Source organism: Odocoileus virginianus, chromosome 17 (assembly GCF_023699985.2).
Source record: "Odocoileus virginianus isolate 20LAN1187 ecotype Illinois chromosome 17, Ovbor_1.2, whole genome shotgun sequence".
NCBI lineage: Eukaryota > Metazoa > Chordata > Mammalia > Artiodactyla > Cervidae > Odocoileus > Odocoileus virginianus.
In genome coordinates this window covers 18,681,025-18,700,830 of record NC_069690.1, presented here as the reverse complement: position 1 = coordinate 18,700,830, position 19,806 = coordinate 18,681,025, and the positions used below count along the sequence as shown (strand labels likewise).

Here is a 19,806-nt window from a genome sequence, read left to right as displayed (position 1 = left end):
GAAGCGCGAAGCTCGCGAGGCGGGGCAGAGGGCCTAGGAGGCGGGGCAACGGCGCGGGGCAGTGTGGGGCGGGGGCGGAACGCCGCCCGGCCGCGGGTCGGGCAGTGTGTCAGCAGCCCAGCGGGCGCTCGGGCGAGACATGGCGGGCTGTGTGGCCCGGCGGGCCCTGACCGTGGGCAGTCGTTGGTGGTCCCGGTCGCTGACTGGGACCCGGGGGCCGAGGCCGCTCTGTGCGGCGGGTGGAGCTGGGGCCTTCCCACCCGTGGCGGCCACGACGACGCGGAGGCACCTCTCGTCCCGGTGAGGGACGGAGCGCGGGGGTCGGGCCCGGAGCCTAGGGAGCGTGTCCCGGGCCAGAGGGCCCAGCGGCAGAGGGTGATAGGAGTTCGAGCCGGGGGAAAGTTCCGGCCGAGAGCCGACCTGCGCTACCTGGGACGCGTGCCAGGAGCGAGGAAGGGAGCGCGGCCCAGAGTCCTGGATTGTGCCGGACTGGCCCTGAGGGGGAACTAGTAACCCTCTCGGAGCAAAGCCTACTTCCTCGAATGCGGGCATCCGAGCGCCACTGTTAGTGAGAAGTCCTTCAATTAAGTGCTAGGGCTTTTGATTTGAACCCCCAGCCCGTGACTGAGGGTCAAGGCCTCCCTCAGAAAGATGCTGGAAATGGGAAACAGGACCCGAGTCTGCGCCCTGCGTGGGTCCCAGGCTTCAGTGTGACCTTGGGGGCACATTCTCTCTTCATGTGACTTGAGGAAGGAGGAGGTTTGAGGCCACGGGGATGGTGTGAACAATGTGCCTAGGGATGGGACCAGAGAGATCAAATTGGGGCAGGTGAACCAAGTGGAAGGAGACATGGAGTTCACCTCTCCACAATAGTAAGAAAACGGTGCTTTGAAGGGCCCCCAGAAAAAGCAGTCCAGTCCAGAAGTCACTGTGAGAGCTGACCATTTAGTGGCTGAGATGAGACACGGACATGGGGGAGAGATGATAGCTATTTGCAATTTAAGACTCCTCTGAAAATTGATATAAATCTGAACAAAAACTTGATTGAGAGAATAACACTGGTGCAATGCCAGGACGAGGACTGCAGTTTAGAGGTGGAGATGGACATGGCATGATGACACAAAAGAAGTTTTCTTTTGAGCACCCCTTATACCCTAGGCTCTGAGAGGGAGCACAGGCTAATCAGACACAAGCATTGCTCCCGGGGAACTTACAGTCTCTAGCGGAGATAAGACAGTGACACAAATAACTGAAATGCAAGGTGGGAAAGGCAGTCACTCACTGCTGTGGGAGGTCAGGAGGATGGGTCAGGGAAGAATTGGAGGCAAGGGTCTGAGGGCGTGATACGAGGAATGCTAAGAGTCAAGAGGGAAGAAAGTGATCTGGGAGCTGTAGATCTCATGGGCATCTGTGGCTGGACCTCAGAGGCGAAGCAGCAGAATCTCTGTGGAGGGGTGGCTTGGCAGGACCCTTCCCTGCTTCAGCTGGCCCCACTGCTGCGACCCTTCTCTGCTGTCATGGCCCCCGCCCTCCCAGTATCCTAGTAGCTTTTTCTGATGGATTAGTACCCTTCACTTCTTAGCTTTTCAGTTGCTTGTTCTTTTTCCTTCCTAATCAGAAACCGACCAGAGGGCAAAGTTTTGGAGACAGTTGGTGTGTTTGAGGTGCCAAAACAGAATGGAAAATATGAGACCGGACAGGTGAGTGCAGGGCGGCGTCATCCTTCGTTTTCATGGTGTGCTCAGCTTCTGAAAGGGTAAAATTTGGCCACAGGCTTGGACATCATGATTTTCTGCCTTGGTGTTTGGTGCCAGACCAGAATCAAAAGTTTTGTTGTTTTAAGATGGTTTTTTCCCCCTGTTTTCCTGGATTTGAATGCACTTCATGCGTCATCGGGTTTTGTTTCCAAGTTAGTGTGGACAGAGATGGTTTGAACTATATTGAGGAGAAAGTCCTATTGCTGAAGAGTCATCTAACATCATGGTTGGTGGGAAGTCAGTGGAGGGAGCTTTCAGAAAAGCACTCCTGCTTTTCTGATGCTTTGTTCTAGTTGAATTGAGTGCAGTGAATTAAGTTCTGGGTGTGAGGCTGTTTTTCTGAGTTAGTTTTATGCCAGATCTTCTGAGATAGATTTAGGCCTCTTGTAGATAAGAAGGACTTTTCGTTTATTCAGCCTTTTTCCTCTGTGTGCCTCTAATAGACAGGGCTTTGTGCATTGGTATTAAATCAGAAAGCAGTTCTTTCATGGAGTTGACAGTCTAAGAAAAGAATTATAGTATGCACATGGTTCACAGCTGTACACTGTGCCAAGTGGAAGGGAGGGAAGGGAAGGGAAGGCTTCCTCGAGGCCTCGGCCATGGCCTGACGGCTGAGTAGAAGTCAGCCAGGTAAAGGGACAATAAGTGTGTTCCACAGTTGGTCTGGGTGGATCTCAGAGTCCAGGGGAAGGAATAGCAAGACCTTGTGCTGGGATTGCCACCACCTGTGCCACTTGGTGGTCTGGGCCCTGCCTGGATGCACCCGCTAGGCTGCAGACTCACTGAAGCCTCTCTTTTCTCCCAGCTTTTCCTTCACAGTGTTTTTGGCTACCGAGGTGTTGTCCTGTTTCCTTGGCAGGCCAGACTCTATGACCGGGATGTGGCTTCTGCAGCCCCAGAAAAGTAAGTTTCCCTCTCATTGTGCCTCACAGTATCCTTTGGAGGAGGCCCGACCCATGGTAGACCTACGTAATTGGAGTCCCAGCGGTGAGGACAGAATCATCCTGGGCCTTAGGAATAGTCCCAGAACACTCCCTTGACACTGATGCCCATGGAGACAAAAGTGCTGAGTGCTGAATCTTAAGCCAAAGGGTCCCTTCGGGCCTCCCCAGGATGCTTACCCCAGGCATTCTTAGTTTGCATTATCAGTACCCCAGAGGGCATCTGGGAAACTGGGCTTCTTGATTTCTTGATGTTCAGTTGGAAGCTTTCTCTTCATCTCTTACCATCACTAGAGTACATTTAAAAAAAAGAAAAGGCCCAGCTCCATTAAGTGATCACAGAGAGCCCCTGGGATGTGAGAAGAGTGGGGTGCTCTGGGCTCCAGGGACTGAAGCAGCAGTTTGATTTTCTCAGCTTGGCCCCTTTTTTAAAGAGGCATCCAGAGAGTAAGATAAAGGATGACTCTTCACCACACTCTATTGGTTGCTCCTGACTGGGGAGCGCTGGGCCGGTGTGTGCTGAACATCTGACCAGCTGCTGCTAAGCCCCTTCAGTTCAGGCACTGGTCTGTTTAGGTGAGGGGGTGGTAGGGAGCTGGGGCAGGCCCTGCTTCCATTTCTCAGGTTGATCTTGGGCTTTTCCTCCTGCCCCATAGAACAGAGAACCCTGCTGGCCACGGCTCAAAGGAGGTGAAAGGCAAAACTCACACTTACTATCAGGTGCTGATTGATGCCCGAGACTGTCCACATATAGTAAGTAAGCAAGGTCGCTGCGCCTGGGGTTCCTTTCCATGGGGAAGGCCTGGACCCTGATGGGGACTAAGAGAAGGAGAGGGATCCAACAGTTCCACACTGCACTGGGCCCCAGGTCCTCAAGATTGGATAGTGACTGAGAAAACCTCTGACTTGCCTCTTGCCTTAGTCTCAGAGATCTCAGACAGAAGCTGTGACTTTCTTGGCTAATCACGATGACAGCCGGGCCCTCTATGCCATCCCAGGTGAGTTATGAGCGTCTGAGTGGTGCCTATCGGTGAGGGGTCTGGTGTGTCTCAGGGAGAGAATTCCAGTGCCTTTCTGCTGTCCTCGAATCTGCTGGGAGGGCGTGTAGATGCTGAGAGCTGTGGTGCCAGGGTCGTCCCACCCTGGGACAAGGCCAAGAAATTGAGTTTCTTTTCAGCCCCACTCTTCCCCATTCCTTCGTGAGTTTCCCATCTCTGTCTCTCTGCCAGGCCTGGATTATGTCAGCCACGAAGACATCCTCCCCTACACCTCCACTGATCAGGTTCCCATCCAGCACGAGCTCTTTGAAAGGTTTCTTCAGTATGACCAGACAAAAGGTACCCTCTCTCATAAAGGGAAGCTGGAATGGGAGGGCCCTTCTTCAAAGACCGTGTCACAGAAGCAGTTTCAAAGCTGTTTCTACAGCTCTATTCAACCTCCCTTTCGACCTGTCAGGTGGATGGCCTTTATCTCCTCCTCACAGATGGGGAAACAGGCTCAGGGATGCTGAGAGCGACTCAGGGTTGCTAGGTAGTGGCAGAGTGAGATCTGAGAGCCAGGGCTCCCAACTCCCAGGCCATTTCTCTTCCCTGACGTCATATTCCTCCTTGGGGCTTATTCTTGGTAGGGAGCTCTGTGCCTTCTTCCAGCCTTGCTGCTTTGGCTCATGTGTCTCACTTACCTTGGCCATCACTGGGAAGGGTTTTATAAGAGAAGAAGTTGGCCGCTGGCCTGGTCTAACCAGTCATTTCTTGCCCCAGCACCCCCTTTTGTGGCTCGGGAGACACTACGGGCCTGGCAGGAGAAGAATCACCCTTGGCTGGAGCTCTCTGATGTCCACCGGGAAACAACTGAGAATATCCGTGTCACCGTCATCCCCTTCTACATGGGCATGAGGGTAGGTGCTGAGCCTTGGTACCTTCCTTCAAGGCTGGGACCCCAGGTTCTGTGTGGTGTCCCCAGTGTGACTGCTGGTGTGGGTCCCGCATTTGAACCATGTGCCTGAGGTTCTGGATTCCAGTGCTGCATGTATTGGTTGGGGTCGAGCACCCTCTTGGCAAGAGCTGACGCCAAGACCTGGAGCAAGGAAACTCTCAGATCCCAGGAAGGAGGCCTCCAGGTTGACTCTCTCTTCTCTTCTGGCTCAAAGGGAGCCATGATTCTGGAAAACATACCCATACTTGTTTAAATCACCGTAGGCTCATCTTCCCACATTGTATTTATTTACTCTTTTTTTAAAAAACAAGGAAAGAAAGAAAGAAGGAAGGATTCCCACATTTTATACATTTATTGAACTGTTTCTTGCTTGGCCGTGACCTGGGTCTTAGGGAGACAAAAATGAAACATTGTACCTGCCTTCCAGGAGCTCATGGTAGTGGGGGAGGCCAACATACAGCCTTCCAAGGATTGTAATCCTGCTGGGATGTGGGAAGGCTGAGGAGGAAGACAGCAGCCTGGACAGCAGTAGTGGGTGGGAGGGGCGGCGGCTGACGGGAGAGTGGTGAGAGGGAAGAGCCCTCTCTTCTGTTTTCTCTTCTCATCCAGCTCTGTGATCTTGATAGGATGAAGAGGAAGGAGGCCAGGGAAGGACCCAGGGAGCCTGCCTCCCTCTGGGCATGTTGGCCATAGTTAGTACATCAAGATACTTGTGACTTTGTTCTGTCTTTGCATCCGTCCTAATACATCTGCTCCACTGGAGAGATGTTGATTGGAATAGACGTTTTCTACCCTCAGGGACTGAAATTCTTTGTATTTTGTTTTTCCCCAGGAAGCCCAGAATTCGCACGTCTACTGGGTGAGTGTCTAATCTCGGGAGGAGGGGAGCTCAGGAGGCGTGCCTGTGGGGGCAGGTTGGGAGGTGGGGGCTTTACCTCCAGGGTGGGAGATGAGACCCATGCAGTGCAGGTGTTGGCCTTTGTTGCCCTTTGCTCTCTTATAATTCCCAGGGGGCCAGCCCAAGTTCTGTTCCTTCTCAGACGTGAAATCTCTCCCCTATTCCCACAGTGGCGCTACTGCATCCGCTTGGAGAACCTTGACAGTGACGTGGTTCAACTCCGGGAGCGACACTGGAGGATATTCAGTCTATCCGGCACCTTGGAGACCGTGCGAGGCCGAGGGGTGGTGGGCAGGGTGAGCATCTTTGGGCTAATAATCTTGGTTTCTGGTCCTACCCAGCAGGCCTGGGAGCTTGGTGCATGGTCTCCTCCTCTGTGGTTAGGGACAGAGGTTCAGTGTGTGAAAGCGCAGGACTGTTCAGAGTGAGAAACCTCACCGTGAGGGAGGTGTCTTATGACCCATTTCACAGGTGATGACACTGTTATTAACTAGCCCATGGTCCTTGGAGCGCGGAGTAGCAGGCCCTGGATTTGGAGCCAAGCAAGTGACATTGGTGGCCACCCTTTTTAAGAATCTGAATTGGGAAGCCCTTGGGTGTGGCACACACCCTCCACCACTCCCAGTTGTCCTTCCTCTGCCTCTACACACGTACATCCTCGGCTGGCTCTTGATGAGATCTGATTTTGCAATTCCTGTGCTACCCCACCCAGTCACCTGAGAAATAAAGTCAAGAGAAGGGGCCACATTCAGTAAGCAGTTATACACATTAGCAGGGACTTGGGGAGGCTGTGTGGGATAGAAAGAACAGGGCTTTGCAACTCATCTGTTTTCAGATGCTCACTGTGTTGTTTACTGCTGCATAACTTTGGTCAGGTTATTTAACCAGAATCTCAGTTTTTTAGGATGATATCTATTACCTTATGATTACTAGGACTTAAGTTAGCAGAAGTTTGCTGATCATAAGGCACTTAGTGAATGGATGCTGAAAGGGATATTTGCAGAGAAGATCTTGGGCTTGGCATCTTTGCCTGGAAACCTCAGATGGTCAATCTGAGATAATCTTTCCCAGGGTCAGAGTAAAAGGCCCAGGTCAGTGGCGGTGCTGTGAGAGGAGGTGCTGGCTGGCCGTTAGGGTGGGAGGCGTGAGAGGGCATCCGGCCCTAACGCCGTGATGGGCAGCGTGTGGCCCTGGGGCACGGGGAGCTTGTCTGGGCTGACCTGTCTTGCCTGGACCCTCGCAGGAGCCAGTGTTGTCCAAGGAGCAGCCCGCCTTCCAGTACAGCAGCCATGTCTCCCTGCAGGCCTCCAGTGGGCACATGTGGTGAGTAGGGGGGCGTGGGAGTGTGGCTTAGGTCTGTGGACACTGCAGGTCAGAAACGGGAGAGCTCACAGCACGCGGTTCACTCTGGCCAGTGAAGTCCAGAGGTGGAGCTGTATCTGCCGTTCTTGGTGTGTGAGTCTTGCCTGATTTACGACTTTCCCAGTTCTCTGTGATTTTGTGAAATGAGTGTGTGTGTGTGTGCTCAGTTATGTCTGACTTGCAATTCCATGGACTATAGCCCGACAGGCTCCTCTGTCCATGGAATTTTCCAGGCAAGAATACTGGAGCTTTCTTTCTCCAGAGGTCTTCCCCAGTCAGGGATCGAACTGTGTCTCTTGCATCTCCTGCCTTGGCAGGTGGATTCTTTACCACTGTGTCATCTGGGAAGGCCCCTGTGGGATGAAGACTTAGTTCAAAGTGGTCTGGTGACTTTTTGCTGCAGAGCTGCCGATGAGTTGGTTTTTTTCCCTTGGTGTTTCACTCCGTAACCTGAAAGCATAGTTGGGTGGCTTACGCAGAATGCATCGAAGACTGAATTCAGGACAACTTCATTTCTTCTTTTCATGAAGGGCCAGGATGGGCTCTTGGGTCCCTGGACCAGTGTTATCCTGGCATGAGCCAGGCAGAAGAGCCCAGGCCTACTTTATCCTGCCTCAGTTCTGGTGCTGAGGGCACAGGGCTCTCCAGACCTCTAAACCAGTTTCTCTCTGACTCCCAGGGGCACTTTCCGCTTCGAGAGGCCTGATGGTTCCCACTTTGACGTCCGGATCCCTCCCTTCTCCCTGGAAAGCAATAAAGACGAGAAGACGCCGCCCTCAGGCCTTCACTGGTAGGCCAGCAGGGGCCCTGAGCACCCGGGCTCTGCCCCGAACAACAGCTCACATCCCATGAGAGTTGCTGCAGAACTCTGTCACGGCCATAGTGGGTCTCTTTAATCGTTTGTGCCATTTGATTGCGGGGTTCTTACTTTGGCGGGTGGAGTAATCTCTTCTCCAGAAGACCCACGTGGGACTCCTCCAAGGCTGGCCTTCCCCGTAAGCCCTGCCTACGTTGTGTTCCAGTAAACCTTTCCATCAGGAACTCTGTGTTCAGCTGCCATAGGCGTGGAGGAGTTTCCTAGCCTGTCACACAGTTGTTTAGAATGTGAGGTTTGGTCAATAAACCAGTGCACGCTTGGCCGCCCTCGCCATTTCTGCCCTCAGGGTCTCAGGCTCCTTCTTTGACCCGGCGGGGGCCCTTGGTTACTGTTCTTAACCGCCCTTCCTGGAAGCTGCCCCTTCAGCTAGGGTGTCTGTCTCCATCGTGGGGCAGGGGTTTGGCTGATGTCTCCCAGGTCACTCAGCCAGTAAGCGGGGGCTGGACTGGACTCTTGTTTTCTTTACGCTCTGCCAAGTGCAGGGCTGGAGGGTGGCAGCAAGGTCAAAGGAGTGAGGCAAGCTTGTTGGGTTTCCTGGAGTAGTGGGCCTGCCAGCTATGGGCACGAGTCTGTCAAGCCTCCAGTTCAGAAATGCAGAAACTCAGCCAAGGAGTGTTAGGTATGGACAGTGACTAAGCCAAACTACTTTCTGAGCTTCTCTAAGATCTCCAAGAGCCAGAGATAAAAATGTGCTGCATTTTTGCCCTGATTCTTAGGATTCTTGCTTGCTCCCCGACTACCGTAGTGATTGTTAAAGAGGTCATTTTCTTGAGTTAATATTAAATTTCAGTTCCAGCCCTTTATAGTGTTGTCCTTAATCCTCCACCTTAGCTCAGCTGGCAAAGAATCTGCCTGCAATGCAGGAGACCATGGTTTGATTCCTGGGTCGGGAAGATCTGCAGGAGAAGGGATAGGCTACCCACTCCAATATTCTTGGGCTTCCCTTGTGGCTCGGCTGGTAAAGAATCCACCTGCTATACGGGAGACCTGGGTTCGATCCCTGGGTTGGGAAGATCCCCTGGAGAAGGGAAAGGCTACCCACTCCAGTATTCTGGCCTGGAGAATTCCATGAACTGTGTAATCCGTGGGGTCATAAAAAGTCAGACACGACTGACCGACTTGCACTTGCACTAATCCTCCACCAGGGGGAGCCTGGGTTTCAGGGCAACTGAGTGCAATGGGGCATAGGCCCCAGTGAGAATGTAAGGTCAGGTGGTGAACAGAAATACATGAGTTATGTCCACACACCAGTGAGTGACCAAGCTCTACTCCCTGTAAGCACGGCTCTGAACCACTGCAGTGTAACACAGTTTTATTAGAAATTAGTGTTTGTTTCCATCACCTATGCTGAGCAACAGAGAATTGTAGTTACATGATAAAGAAGTTCTTTCATGCCAGGACCTGTGCCATCCTTCAGCAGACCCTGGTCAGGTAATAGATCAGAACATAATAATAATGGTCCGTGTGGTTAACAGCAGGCTTCCAGTTTTCTTAGAAACTGACAAGGTTTAACCTTCATCCACACTTTTTGTGTACATTCCCCAGGGCTGCTCAGAATTGAAAAATTCACACAGCCAAGAGCTGTTTTCTGAATGGGGCTGGGAAACTCAAAATTCCCCAAACCCTTATAACACAGTCTGATTTTAAAAGCTTAGATTACTTCAGTGAGTTCAATGTTAGTATTTTAAAACCAAAGAGATATTTTCAACTGGAGGAGATAAGTGCCCAGAGTCCCAGACTGTTGTGCTGTCTCAGAAAGAAAAGACTGCTCACCACAGAGACAGCTGAAGATCTCAAAGTCCCAGCAGTGAAGAGGCCCAGGGACTGGGGAGGTTAAGGGACAAGCATTAAAATACCTCAGTGGGGAGCTGGGACTTTGAGTATTAAAGGGCTTTGGGAAGGCAGCTGAGGAAACACATTGGTGGCCTCAAGCAGAAGCATTCCAGTCACTGTGGGAAACCCAGAGTTGGAATCTGGCCAAAGAAATGGATTTGTCTTCATGTTGTTACTCCAGTGAAGGCTTGAAGAACCGTTCATAGCTGACCATAAGGTGCCTCACCTGAAAGTCTTTATCCATTCAAGACTATGCCAAGCATAAGATGCTGGATTGAGTCACCTTCTCCTGCCCTAGCACAGGTCTTTGTGTCTGCTAACCCTGGCCTGGCATTTGCCTGTGGGCTCATGGGGTCAGCTATAAGCAGCCACTTAGCTACAGTCAGAGCAGTCAAGAGACATGAACTCTATCAGCAATGTCCCTTCCTGACTGAGTGGGTACTGCTGAGTGCAATGCTGGTTTGTTAGGTTGGCTGAACAGCTCCCTCCTGGTGGCATTCCTTTAGAAAAGAATTCAGATAAGCAGCTGCCCGCAGGCCAAGCCAAACAGAAGGGAATGAAAACCAAAGCCCTGAAGAGGAACTTGCACCCTTACCCAAGGGTGCGGCATTTCTAGAGCCAAGTTTACCCAACAAGAAAGAAACGAAGAACTCTTTCAAGGCTCTTAGGCTACACACATCCTCCTGTGTTCATGGACTCACCAGTGGGGAGAACCACCATCCCCAGCTAGCAAAACCAACAGCACGGATGGGGGTGGGGGGATGGACGGCCAAGCATAGCCACCTCAGTGGCCCCCGGGAATGCAGGGCTCTGTGCTGTCCTCAGATGGTGGGTGGGTGCTGCAGCCCATGCTCCCGGCTGCCAGCAGCTCCTGCCCACCGCCCCCCCCGCCCCCCAACCGCAACGGCCCTCTGGGCTTACAATAAGGACAGCTTGCTTCAGACCCGAGGGCGAGAGAATCTAAGAGAACAGTCATGTAAGACCCTAAGAGTCAGTGCATATGTGACTCTTAAGGCACGGGGGTAAACTATCATTTCAAATAGGGGTGGTGTTAGGACCAGAGGTCCTAACTTACACATCCTCACCACGTCAGTACTCCCTGGTTTGGCTGCTTGGCCACTGTGGCAAAGCTAGAGCTGGTCAGTTTGTTTATTGCTTCTTTCCCTTCCCTTAGATTGACTCTACAGGGAAAAGGGGATTCGATCAGAAGATGACATGGGTCAGGGCAGATTACAAATCTCCTGAATAAAAGTACAAAGTGCTTTAAAGAAATAGATCCCAAAGGTATCAAAAGGGCCAAGGGTTCTGCTTTACCGAGGATCTTGGAACCCTGGTGGGGTAGCAGAAATACCCGGTCCCCTCATTATTCAACTAAAACTAAAAACTAGTTATTTCCTAGATTATTTGTTAAAAACTTAACTCATCAAGCCTGTGCTTAGGAAAAAAGGAGCCCCACCTCCTGTAAGAAACTGGGCCTCCACAGCACCAGAAACCACCTTCCTCAGAGAGTGGCCCGTTCCCCATGGGCCTCCCCTGAGGCCTAAAGTAGCCTTCGGCAGAGCAAAGGCGCGCTCAGCCAAGGCAGAGGGGAATGCTCCTCATGGGAGGTGGACGGGTCAGTCCATTCAGCCCAGGGGCAGAAAGGGAGAGGCTGAGCAAGGGGGCCAGTCCTCCTCAAGCGCTTAGGAAGCCGGGCCGAGAAACACGAGCCCTCCCCTGCTCAGGCCCTCTGACCTCCGGGACAGGTCCTCTCATGCCTCTGGGTGCTGGAGCAGAGACCCAGCCAGCAGCAGAGTGGGGTGGCCGAGGGGGCAGGGTTCCACAAGAGGGGCGATGGGGCGTCCCATGCCCTGACTCCAGGAGGGTCTTGTCAGTCGCGATGGGAGGACTGGTGGCCAAGCTGCCGGTCATCGTAAGTGCTGTAGCGCTTGACGTGGATGCGGCGGACACGGTCCCGCAGTTCCAGGGTTTCCTCATCTTCACTGGGGGAAGCCTGACTGCGGCTCCGGCTTGTGGCCTCCAAGAGGGAGTTGTCAGGGACTCGGGGGGTCTCATAGAGTAAGACGTTGAGTGTCTCCTCATAGATTCGGGCCTCTGGGAATTCCACCTGGGATGAAAGAACAGCATGGGGTTTCATCCCAAAGAGGGCACAGCATGTCAGGGCCCTTGGCCCTGCTAACTCCATGAGGCCTCCAGAACTCTCAAGAGACATGACTTTCTGTTTTGCAAGGGCTGGCAGAGGTCTTCGCTGAAGGAGGCATGAGGAGATGTATTCTATGGACATAAAGATGCTGAAGACTAGTACCTTGCCCCACTCTATCCCAGACCAGTGGACTAGTATGTGGAGAGGTCAGGTACAAACACAGCTCCCCCACTTACTAGCCGTGGGGTCTCAGACTTAACTTTGTGGTGCCTAAGTTTCCAAATGTTAACACTGACCTCAGAGACTGTTGTGAATGTTATATGAAGATTGTAAAGTGTTGAGCAGAGAGCTGGGCACACAGAAAACAAAAAAGCTACTTGCTTTGAGCCCTTCACATGCACACAGCTCTCCCCCAGACAAGCTGCCATTCCACCCTAGCAAACTCTGTCGTCTCCTAAACACACTGGGGGGCAGCTATTCTCCAGGGAGGCACCATCTGCTGGCAGCCTGGGGAGAGTTAGCTGAGTTTGTTGCGCATGTGTGCTCAGGCATGTCCAGTTCTCTGTGACCCCACGGACTGTAGCCCACCAGGCTCCTGTGTCCATGGGAGTCTCTAGGCCAGAATACTGGAGTGGGTTGCCATTTCCTCCTCTAGGAGATCTTCCCAACCCAGGGATTGGACTTGTATCTCTTGTGTCTCCTGCATTGCCACTGGTGCCATCTGGGCAGCCCCAAGATCTTTATATATTTATAAATTTATATAAATTTATATAAATTTATAAATATATATTTATATATATATAAATATATAAAGATCTTGGGCCTTCCCAGATGTATATATGTATATATATGGTATATATATATATGTATATATAGAATATATACAGAATATATATGTATATATAGAATATATATATAAAAATATATGTATATATAGAATATATATATATAAAATATATATGTATATATAGAATATATATATAATATATATGTATATATAGAATATATATATATATATAGAATCTTGGGGCTTCCCAGATGTATATATATCTATATATATGGTATATATATATAGAATATATATGTGTTTATATATAGATAATGTGTATATATATATATATATAGAATATACATATGTGTGTATATATAGAATATACATGTGTGTGTGTGTGTATATATATATAGAATTAAATTTTCCAGCAGCCCTAGTATCCGTTTTACAGGTTATAAAAATTGAATTTGTTATCTCCTATCAAATCCCTTCTCGTGCCTGGCAGTGTGTTGTCACTGCAGAGGCAAAGCTGACTGACCAGGAATGCCAAGCCAGCAAGGGCTAGAGGTCTGAACAGCTATTTCTACTGACCTGTACTGCTTCTCCTCAGAACTGTCTCATTTTCATAACAGTTCTGTTAAATTCATACTTTCATTCTCAGATCTTCAAATGAGGAAACTGAGGCCCAGATGGTTTAAATGTCTTATCCAAAGTCAGAAAACTGACTTTGGGACCAGAATTCAGATATGAATTGGGCCAACTTCAATTACCCCACTGGTCAACAGCCCCGCCTCTCAGCTGACCAGAGCAGAATTCTCTGCCATTCCCTAAACTCCCTGCATTGGCTTTTGTCCTTGACCAACGCCATTGCGGTGAGTGTGGGAAACAGCAAAATGTACGCCCGGCAGTGAAAGGTTCAGCCGCACAGAGGCAGGCGGAAGCCCCGTACCTTGGTCTGCTTCTTCTCGGTGGCGTACACGATGGAGGTGCAGCACACCTCTGCCAGCTTCCGACCCTGCCCGTAGAAGGACCAGCAGCAGATCTCATCTCCGATGACGTCCTTGATGAAGAGCACGCGGCCGTTGAAGCGCAGGGAGAGCTTGTCGAACAGCTCGATGTTTTTCAGCAGGTGGTCATCGGAGTTGCTGAAAAACCGGTGAGAGCCCACCGGCCTGGGAGTGAGGTCCCAGCACAAGGGTGGTGCAGGCTGGGCTCTCCCCTCCCCTGCCCTCCCCTCCCCTGTTGTGCTCACAAAATGAGGGGAAGTCAGGACGCCAGAGGGACGGTGAGAAAGGGTCATGGGGTCCCCTGTGAATCTGGGGGCCTCTGAGGGGAAGGAGGCAAGTTGGACTTCAGTTACAACAGAGAGAGCTTCCTCTCAGCAGGCCCAGAAGGAAGGAGGCTGACTGCCGGCTCCTCCTGTTAAGACGGCAGTCAGCCTCCCCTTGCTGCAGGGGTGACCCTGGCAATATGTCTGCCACAGAGCATCACTGAGGGCCTGCAGCCTCCTGCCTGTACCTAGCTGCGGCCTGTTGAGAGGACATGGCGGGGACGAGGGGGCCACTGGCCCAGATGCAAAGAACAAAGGCTGTCTCAGGAGGAGTTCCAGCTGCTTGGCTTCCCAGCCCTGTCAGAGAATGCAGGGAAAACCCCTGGCCCGCTGCCTGACATGACACATGTTCAGTTACATGTTCGTGTTCAGTCTCGTCTCCATCCCGGGCAGGGCCCTGCAGTGAGTTCCAAATGCCTCGGCTCTGATTCCCCTTCTGCTCTGTTCTCCTCCCGAGACCCAGACTCATGCCAGCTGTGCCAGGCGTGCAGGTGGCTTCCCTCGAGTCTGCTGCCCAGGTTGTCCGCTCAGCCCTTGCAGCTGTGCCTTCAGCCCGTCCCTGGGCACCGTTCCCGCCCCCACCGGGGTCCCCCTACCTGGTGTAGGAGTACTTGTTGTTGCTCCTGTTGTATAGCAGCTTCACAACGGGCTGTGAGGGGGGAGAGCATGAGGGCCGGGGACCTGGCACCCCAAGCCTCCTGCCCCTGGCGACCCCTCAGAGGGCCCAGTACCTTGGTGGAGGATTCGATGAGCCTTTCCTCTTCCTTCAGGGAGGTGATGATGGGGATGTTGCACACAGGCTGGTAGGAGTCCTTCTTGTCCTGGGTGACACACAGCAAAGAATCTTTTTTCCCCCAGATCTTCTGTTTGCCAGGCTTTTCCCAGGAGCTGTCAGAGACTCTCTGCCATGGCCACCCCCTGCTTGTTGAGGCATCGGATAGAGACAGGAGGCCCCTGGCAGGAGAAACTGCCAACTGGCAAGCAGACTCCCACTTCCAGAAACTTAAACTCCAGATACCTAGGCATATAAACTAGAAGCAGGGTCTAGTCACTCCACCTGAGTCCGTCACCTTATAAACTGGCTGCCAGCTTGCTGGGGCTTCCCTTGTGGCTCAGCTGGTAAAGAATCCGCCTGCAGTGTGGGAGACCTGGGTTTGATCTCTGAGTTGGGAAGATCCCCTGGAGAAAGGAAAGGCTTCCGACTCCAGTATTCTGACCTGGAGAATGCCATGGACTATATAGTCCATGGGGTCGCGAAGGGCTGGACACGACTGAGCGACTCTCACTCACTTTGCCAGCTTGCTTGGCCTGGGTAACACAGCGTGTCTAACCAGGTTTGGACTCATCTCATATGTGCTAAGTGGCCTTCCAGGAACTGCACCCTATGTCCCTGAAGGAGGGGGCCAGCCCCGACCTCCTCAGCCCGCCCTGCCCCTGCCTGCGCACCTGCAGGGCAGACTGGCACATGTTCACCAGCCCCTGAATGAGGTAATATTTCGCTTCAGCCATCAATTCCTTGATCTCTTGCCGGTTTTGAGGGAGGATGATTGTGTCATCTCGGAGGTAATTCAGAATGGTGCCAAAGTGCTTTCCGCATCGGTCTATGAGGATCCAGCCTAGGGATTCAGACAGGCCCCTGAGGGTTACTGTTTGTCTCCAGGTACCTCGGGCAGACAGCAGGCAAAAACCACCTGATGAGCCTGGTGGCAGGTGACGGGAGCACAGAGCCCACAGCAGGGGGTGACAGGAGTGGGCACTGACCCTCCGGCTCTGGGGTCCATGGCTGTTCTTCACCCCTCCTCCCTGAAGCCAAGACAACACAGGCCCTCCAGGCGCACCTCCTGGCAACACAGAAACCACCCAGCCCTGCCTGCTTTCTGCCCACTGCTCAGGCACTCTGGTGATGGTTCTTATGACAATCTAGTCCTGTGTGAACATTTAAAAAATACAGCTCTTCTCCCTGAAAAATATGTACACACACAACATTCCATGTACAGTTTCAGAGAATTCTGAAGCTGCATTAAGAACTCCAGGTGAAGGAGTCCTGTACTAGAAGAAAAGTGAATCTAGATTCCAGATCTGCCAGGCTTAGGCGGTGCTCTGAAGTCACTTCCCCCTCCCACCCCCACCCCCCTCCGCCCAGCAAGCCCCCATGCCTCACCTTCCTTGTCGGTCAGCACCTCCATGCGCCCACTGAACATGGCCTTCAGCATGGTGTCGTGCCGGGTGAGTGCCCGCACGGTGGTGTAGTACAGCGAGCCGCCCACATTGAGCTGGACGTATTTGTTGCCCAGGCCTCCTCCCTTGAAGCCGCTGAGCTTGGGCTTGGCCCCTGAGGCTGGGCACAGACAGGTATCCCCTGACATCTCCCGCTGCAAGTAGATCACCACACGGCAGGAGGTTGGCTTGGAAGGCTCCGCCGTGGTGGAAGGGTCACGAGTGAGTGGCCAGTGGAGGCCAGAGCCTCATACTCAGCGCTGTGAGCAGAACATGGGAGAGAAGATAGGAGTCAGCAGAGGAGAGCCTGCAGCTGGGAGGGGACAGGAAGACAAACACTGACCATCCAGTCATTCTCTCCTTCTGAGCCCAAGACTCCCTGACAGAAGCTGAGCCTTAGGCAACGACAAAAAAGACATTGCTGCTGCTCCTCATGGTACCAGTTACCAGGTCTGGGAGCACAGTCTCCCGGAACCCAGTGCTGCTCACCTCATCAGTCTCCCTGAGACCCAGCTCTGGGTGACAGAGGTCACGCAAACTCTTGGAGCTAATCAGAGACAGCTCCAGGAACAGACTAGGCAGAGCAGAAGTCCTCACCCTGGGGATCCACCAGTTAGACTCCAGTTGTTTTCCTCTCAAGGTTCCCAGGATCCAAGATTTCCAGCCAAACCTACTGGGAACTCAGCCAGCCTAGGAGTTTCCCAGGAGTCCGAGGGACAGGATGCACTTCCTTTCTAATGAGTCCAGGCTCGGGGCACCCTGCACCAGTGCTTCCTTTGAGCACCACCCAGAGTCTGGCTTCAGGAAGGCAAGTAACAGCAACTTCAGGAGAACAGAGATTGAGCCAGGCTGGAGGGAGCTGGCCAGTGTTCCTGGCAGAGGTTATCCTGGTTCCCGCTGAGGTTTCCTGACCTTCCTCTTTCTTGGCATCAGCCCTGCCCTGAGTTCCTGAAATTGTCACCATTTTTCAGGCTAGAACAACTACAGGATGGCTATTTTTGCTGCTTTTTTCCTGAGAGGGGACCCAGCCCTATCTCCTCCTCTCTTCCCGCCCAACAAGAATGGGGAAAAAGAACCAAATGATCAGTCTAAGAATAATTAGGTGATTTGGAAACTGAAACACTGACCGGAGTTACAGGACAGAGAAGCAAGGAAAGCAGAGGAAGGCAAAGCCAGACCACCCCTTGTGATCTAGATTCTATATGTTTTGGCTGTCTAAAGAATTGCTAGAATTCATTCACTGAGAGAAAACAAAAAGCCAACATTCTTTGCATGTTTACTTTGTTCCAGGTACTATTCAAGGCATATATATCATCAGCTCATTTAACTCATTTGTCAATGAAACGATATTGAGTGCCTACCAAGTTAAGCAGGAGGAAGAGATGAAAAGACACTGTCCTTGACTTCAGGAATTCAAAGAAGTGTGAATATTCTTGTTCATTAACAAGAATAAAAATAAGAGTATTTATCGTGTCCCTGCTTTGTGCCAGGTGCTGGGGATACAGATGAGAACAAAAGAGTCAGTCCTGTGGAGCTTACCTCATAGTGGGAAGACACATACAACAAGAAAATGAAAAAATAAGCAGGCAATTTCAGAAGTGAAAAATGTACTTAATAAAACAAAGCGAGTGACTAGGAAGAGGAACTCATTTAGATGGGAAGCCAGGGTAAGATTCTTTGGGAAGGTGACATTCCAGCTAAGCTCTTAAGAGCATTCCAGACAGATGGAAGAGTAGGTGCAAAGTTCCTCAGTCAGACACAAGTTTTAGAAGCAGAAATAAGGCCAAGGTGGCTGGTGCAAAGAAAGAAGGGGGAAGATGGCTGGATGCGAAGTCAGGGAAGGCAGGGGTGGATCATAATGAAGAGTTTGGATTTTATATTAATTGCAATGAAGATTGATTGTAGGGTTTAGAGCAGGGAAGGGATATGATCTAAGATCACCCTGGCTACTGTGTAGAGAGTGGACTCTCTGAATGCAAGAGAGCAAGTGTGAAGACCAGAAGTCTAGGCAAGAGACAATGAAGGCTTAGACTACAGTGCTGGTAATGGGAGTCAGAAAAAAGTGAAATGACCTCATTTCATTATCACAGCATGCTGAAGTTTACATCATTATCTCTTCTAAGTGTAACCCAGAAGTGCACTGGTTTTCCCACATTTACTACTCCACTCTCCAAACAGTGCTTAACACAATGCCACGCACATTTGTAAGTATTTGTCAATTTGTTAGACTGAAATTGTCCCCAAAAGATTTAAGTAGGTCCCCAGTGGCACCAGTGGTAAAGAACCTGTCTGCAAACACAGGAGATGCAGGTTCAATCCCTGGATCGGGATCATCCTCTGGAGAAGGAACTCAACCACTGGAGCAACTCGCTCCAGTATTCTTGCCCGGGGAAATCCCATGGACAGAGGCGTCTGGGGGGCTACAGTCCATGCAGTTGCAAAGAGTTGGACATGACTGAGTGACTGAGCATTCATCCTGGGAAGAATGTCCAAGGAAGGGCCAGGACAGGTGCTGTATGAAATACTGAACGCCTCTGGTGGTTTGTCTAGTATGGATGAGATGAGTGCCCCGCCTCAGCAGACTGCCCAATCAGTAAGTAAGCTTGAATGGTATGAGATTACTTTACCAAACTCTGCCCACCCGGAAGGAATAAATCCACCCCTTAACAGGTTTTAACAAGTTCTCTATGCATTTTGTGTCTAGCCCCAATTTCACCAAGATCAAAGAAAAGGAGCTCACCAAAGGTTAGGCGGCTGCCAACAAAGGAAGACAAATCCAAACTAATCTATTCTTTTCCAACAAAGCAATTGCTTTGAACCCCTGGATGACGTCAGCTGAGATTCCAGTTGCTCAGATTCCGCCCAGGCCAATAGGTTCCAGGAATCCTGTGGCAGGTGACGTCCCAGAAGGTAATTCCAGTGAAAATGAAGTTTCCACTGAGAGCCTCAGAGCTCTTCCTTCCGGATTTTGTGTGTGAGTATTTGGGGATGCTAGGGGCCTATCTGTGTCATACTAGGCAAAGCGAATGGGAACCTAAGCGGAATAAAGGGCAAACAATCACGGCGGTGTTAGAAGGTGGGGTCCTAAGGAAAGAAGGTCCCAGAAATTCGTCACACCAGGGATAGCGAGGGGAGGAGCCGATCTTGGTCAGAGAGGGCGGATCTAGCAGAAAATCCAAGGTGTAATTCTATTGCTAAATCCAAAGGGTGTGGGGAAATTTATCGAGACCCAACCTCTCCATGCCAGTGTAGTCTTTCCCAACTCGTATCCCTCCTCACTACTGAGAAACAGACCGGTTCTGACATCCATCCCCAGGGGAGGATTTGAGCTCTCCACCTCCCTTCGCCGTCCCACGCCCTTTCCCCAAGACCGCGTGGGGCTCTCTTTGCTCAGCTCAGGGCCCAACCATCCCTTCCCCTAGGGCATGGGGCGGCTCGGCTCTCACCCTCTCTGGTGGCGCCTCTCCTCTCAGCTGGACTGCAAGTCAACACCGTGCCGCCCCCGAACTGTGGCCGCTCGAGCTCCAGCAATCCCGGGCCGAAACTCAGATCCTCCACCAGAGGACTCCGCCCCAAGCCGGCGGGAGCCTGAGACTAGAAGGCGGGGCAGGCCCAGCACCCAATCAGGGCGGAGGGAGGGGCCCCTGGAGTATTTTGCGCTGAGCGCATAGCTGCTTCCGGCAGCCTTTCCGGCGCAAAGGCTCTGGGTCTCGTAGGCAGTTATCACTCCTCTCAGGCCTC

General features: G+C 51.7%; 2 protein-coding genes across 3 annotated transcripts; one reads left to right on the top strand and one right to left on the bottom strand.

Moving 5' to 3' along the window:
• The first annotated feature begins 55 nt into the window (after positions 1–55).
• Positions 56–8,573, top strand: POLDIP2 (DNA polymerase delta interacting protein 2). The gene is made up of 11 exons (XM_020884773.2): positions 56–300; positions 1,619–1,700; positions 2,563–2,660; positions 3,355–3,451; positions 3,621–3,696; positions 3,928–4,035; positions 4,459–4,595; positions 5,466–5,492; positions 5,702–5,827; positions 6,775–6,854; positions 7,573–8,573. The coding sequence occupies exons 1-11, from the start codon at positions 140–142 to the stop codon at positions 7,685–7,687; spliced, it is 1,107 nt and encodes a 368-aa protein (XP_020740432.1). The 5' UTR covers positions 56–139; the 3' UTR covers positions 7,688–8,573.
• A 492-nt stretch (positions 8,574–9,065) lies between these two features.
• Positions 9,066–19,735, bottom strand: TNFAIP1 (TNF alpha induced protein 1). 2 transcript variants are annotated; one of them, XM_070478750.1, is made up of 8 exons: positions 19,512–19,735; positions 18,806–19,099; positions 16,010–16,325; positions 15,295–15,464; positions 14,580–14,669; positions 14,445–14,497; positions 13,468–13,663; positions 9,066–11,710 (listed from the first exon to the last, which is right to left on the bottom strand). In XM_070478750.1, the coding sequence occupies exons 3-8, from the start codon at positions 16,212–16,214 to the stop codon at positions 11,474–11,476; spliced, it is 951 nt and encodes a 316-aa protein (XP_070334851.1). In that variant the 5' UTR covers positions 16,215–16,325; positions 18,806–19,099; positions 19,512–19,735; the 3' UTR covers positions 9,066–11,473. The 2 variants fall into 2 exon arrangements, with proteins under 2 accessions (XP_070334851.1, XP_020740447.1); XM_020884788.2 differs by lacking the exon at positions 18,806–19,099.
• Positions 19,736–19,806: the final 71 nt, after the last annotated feature.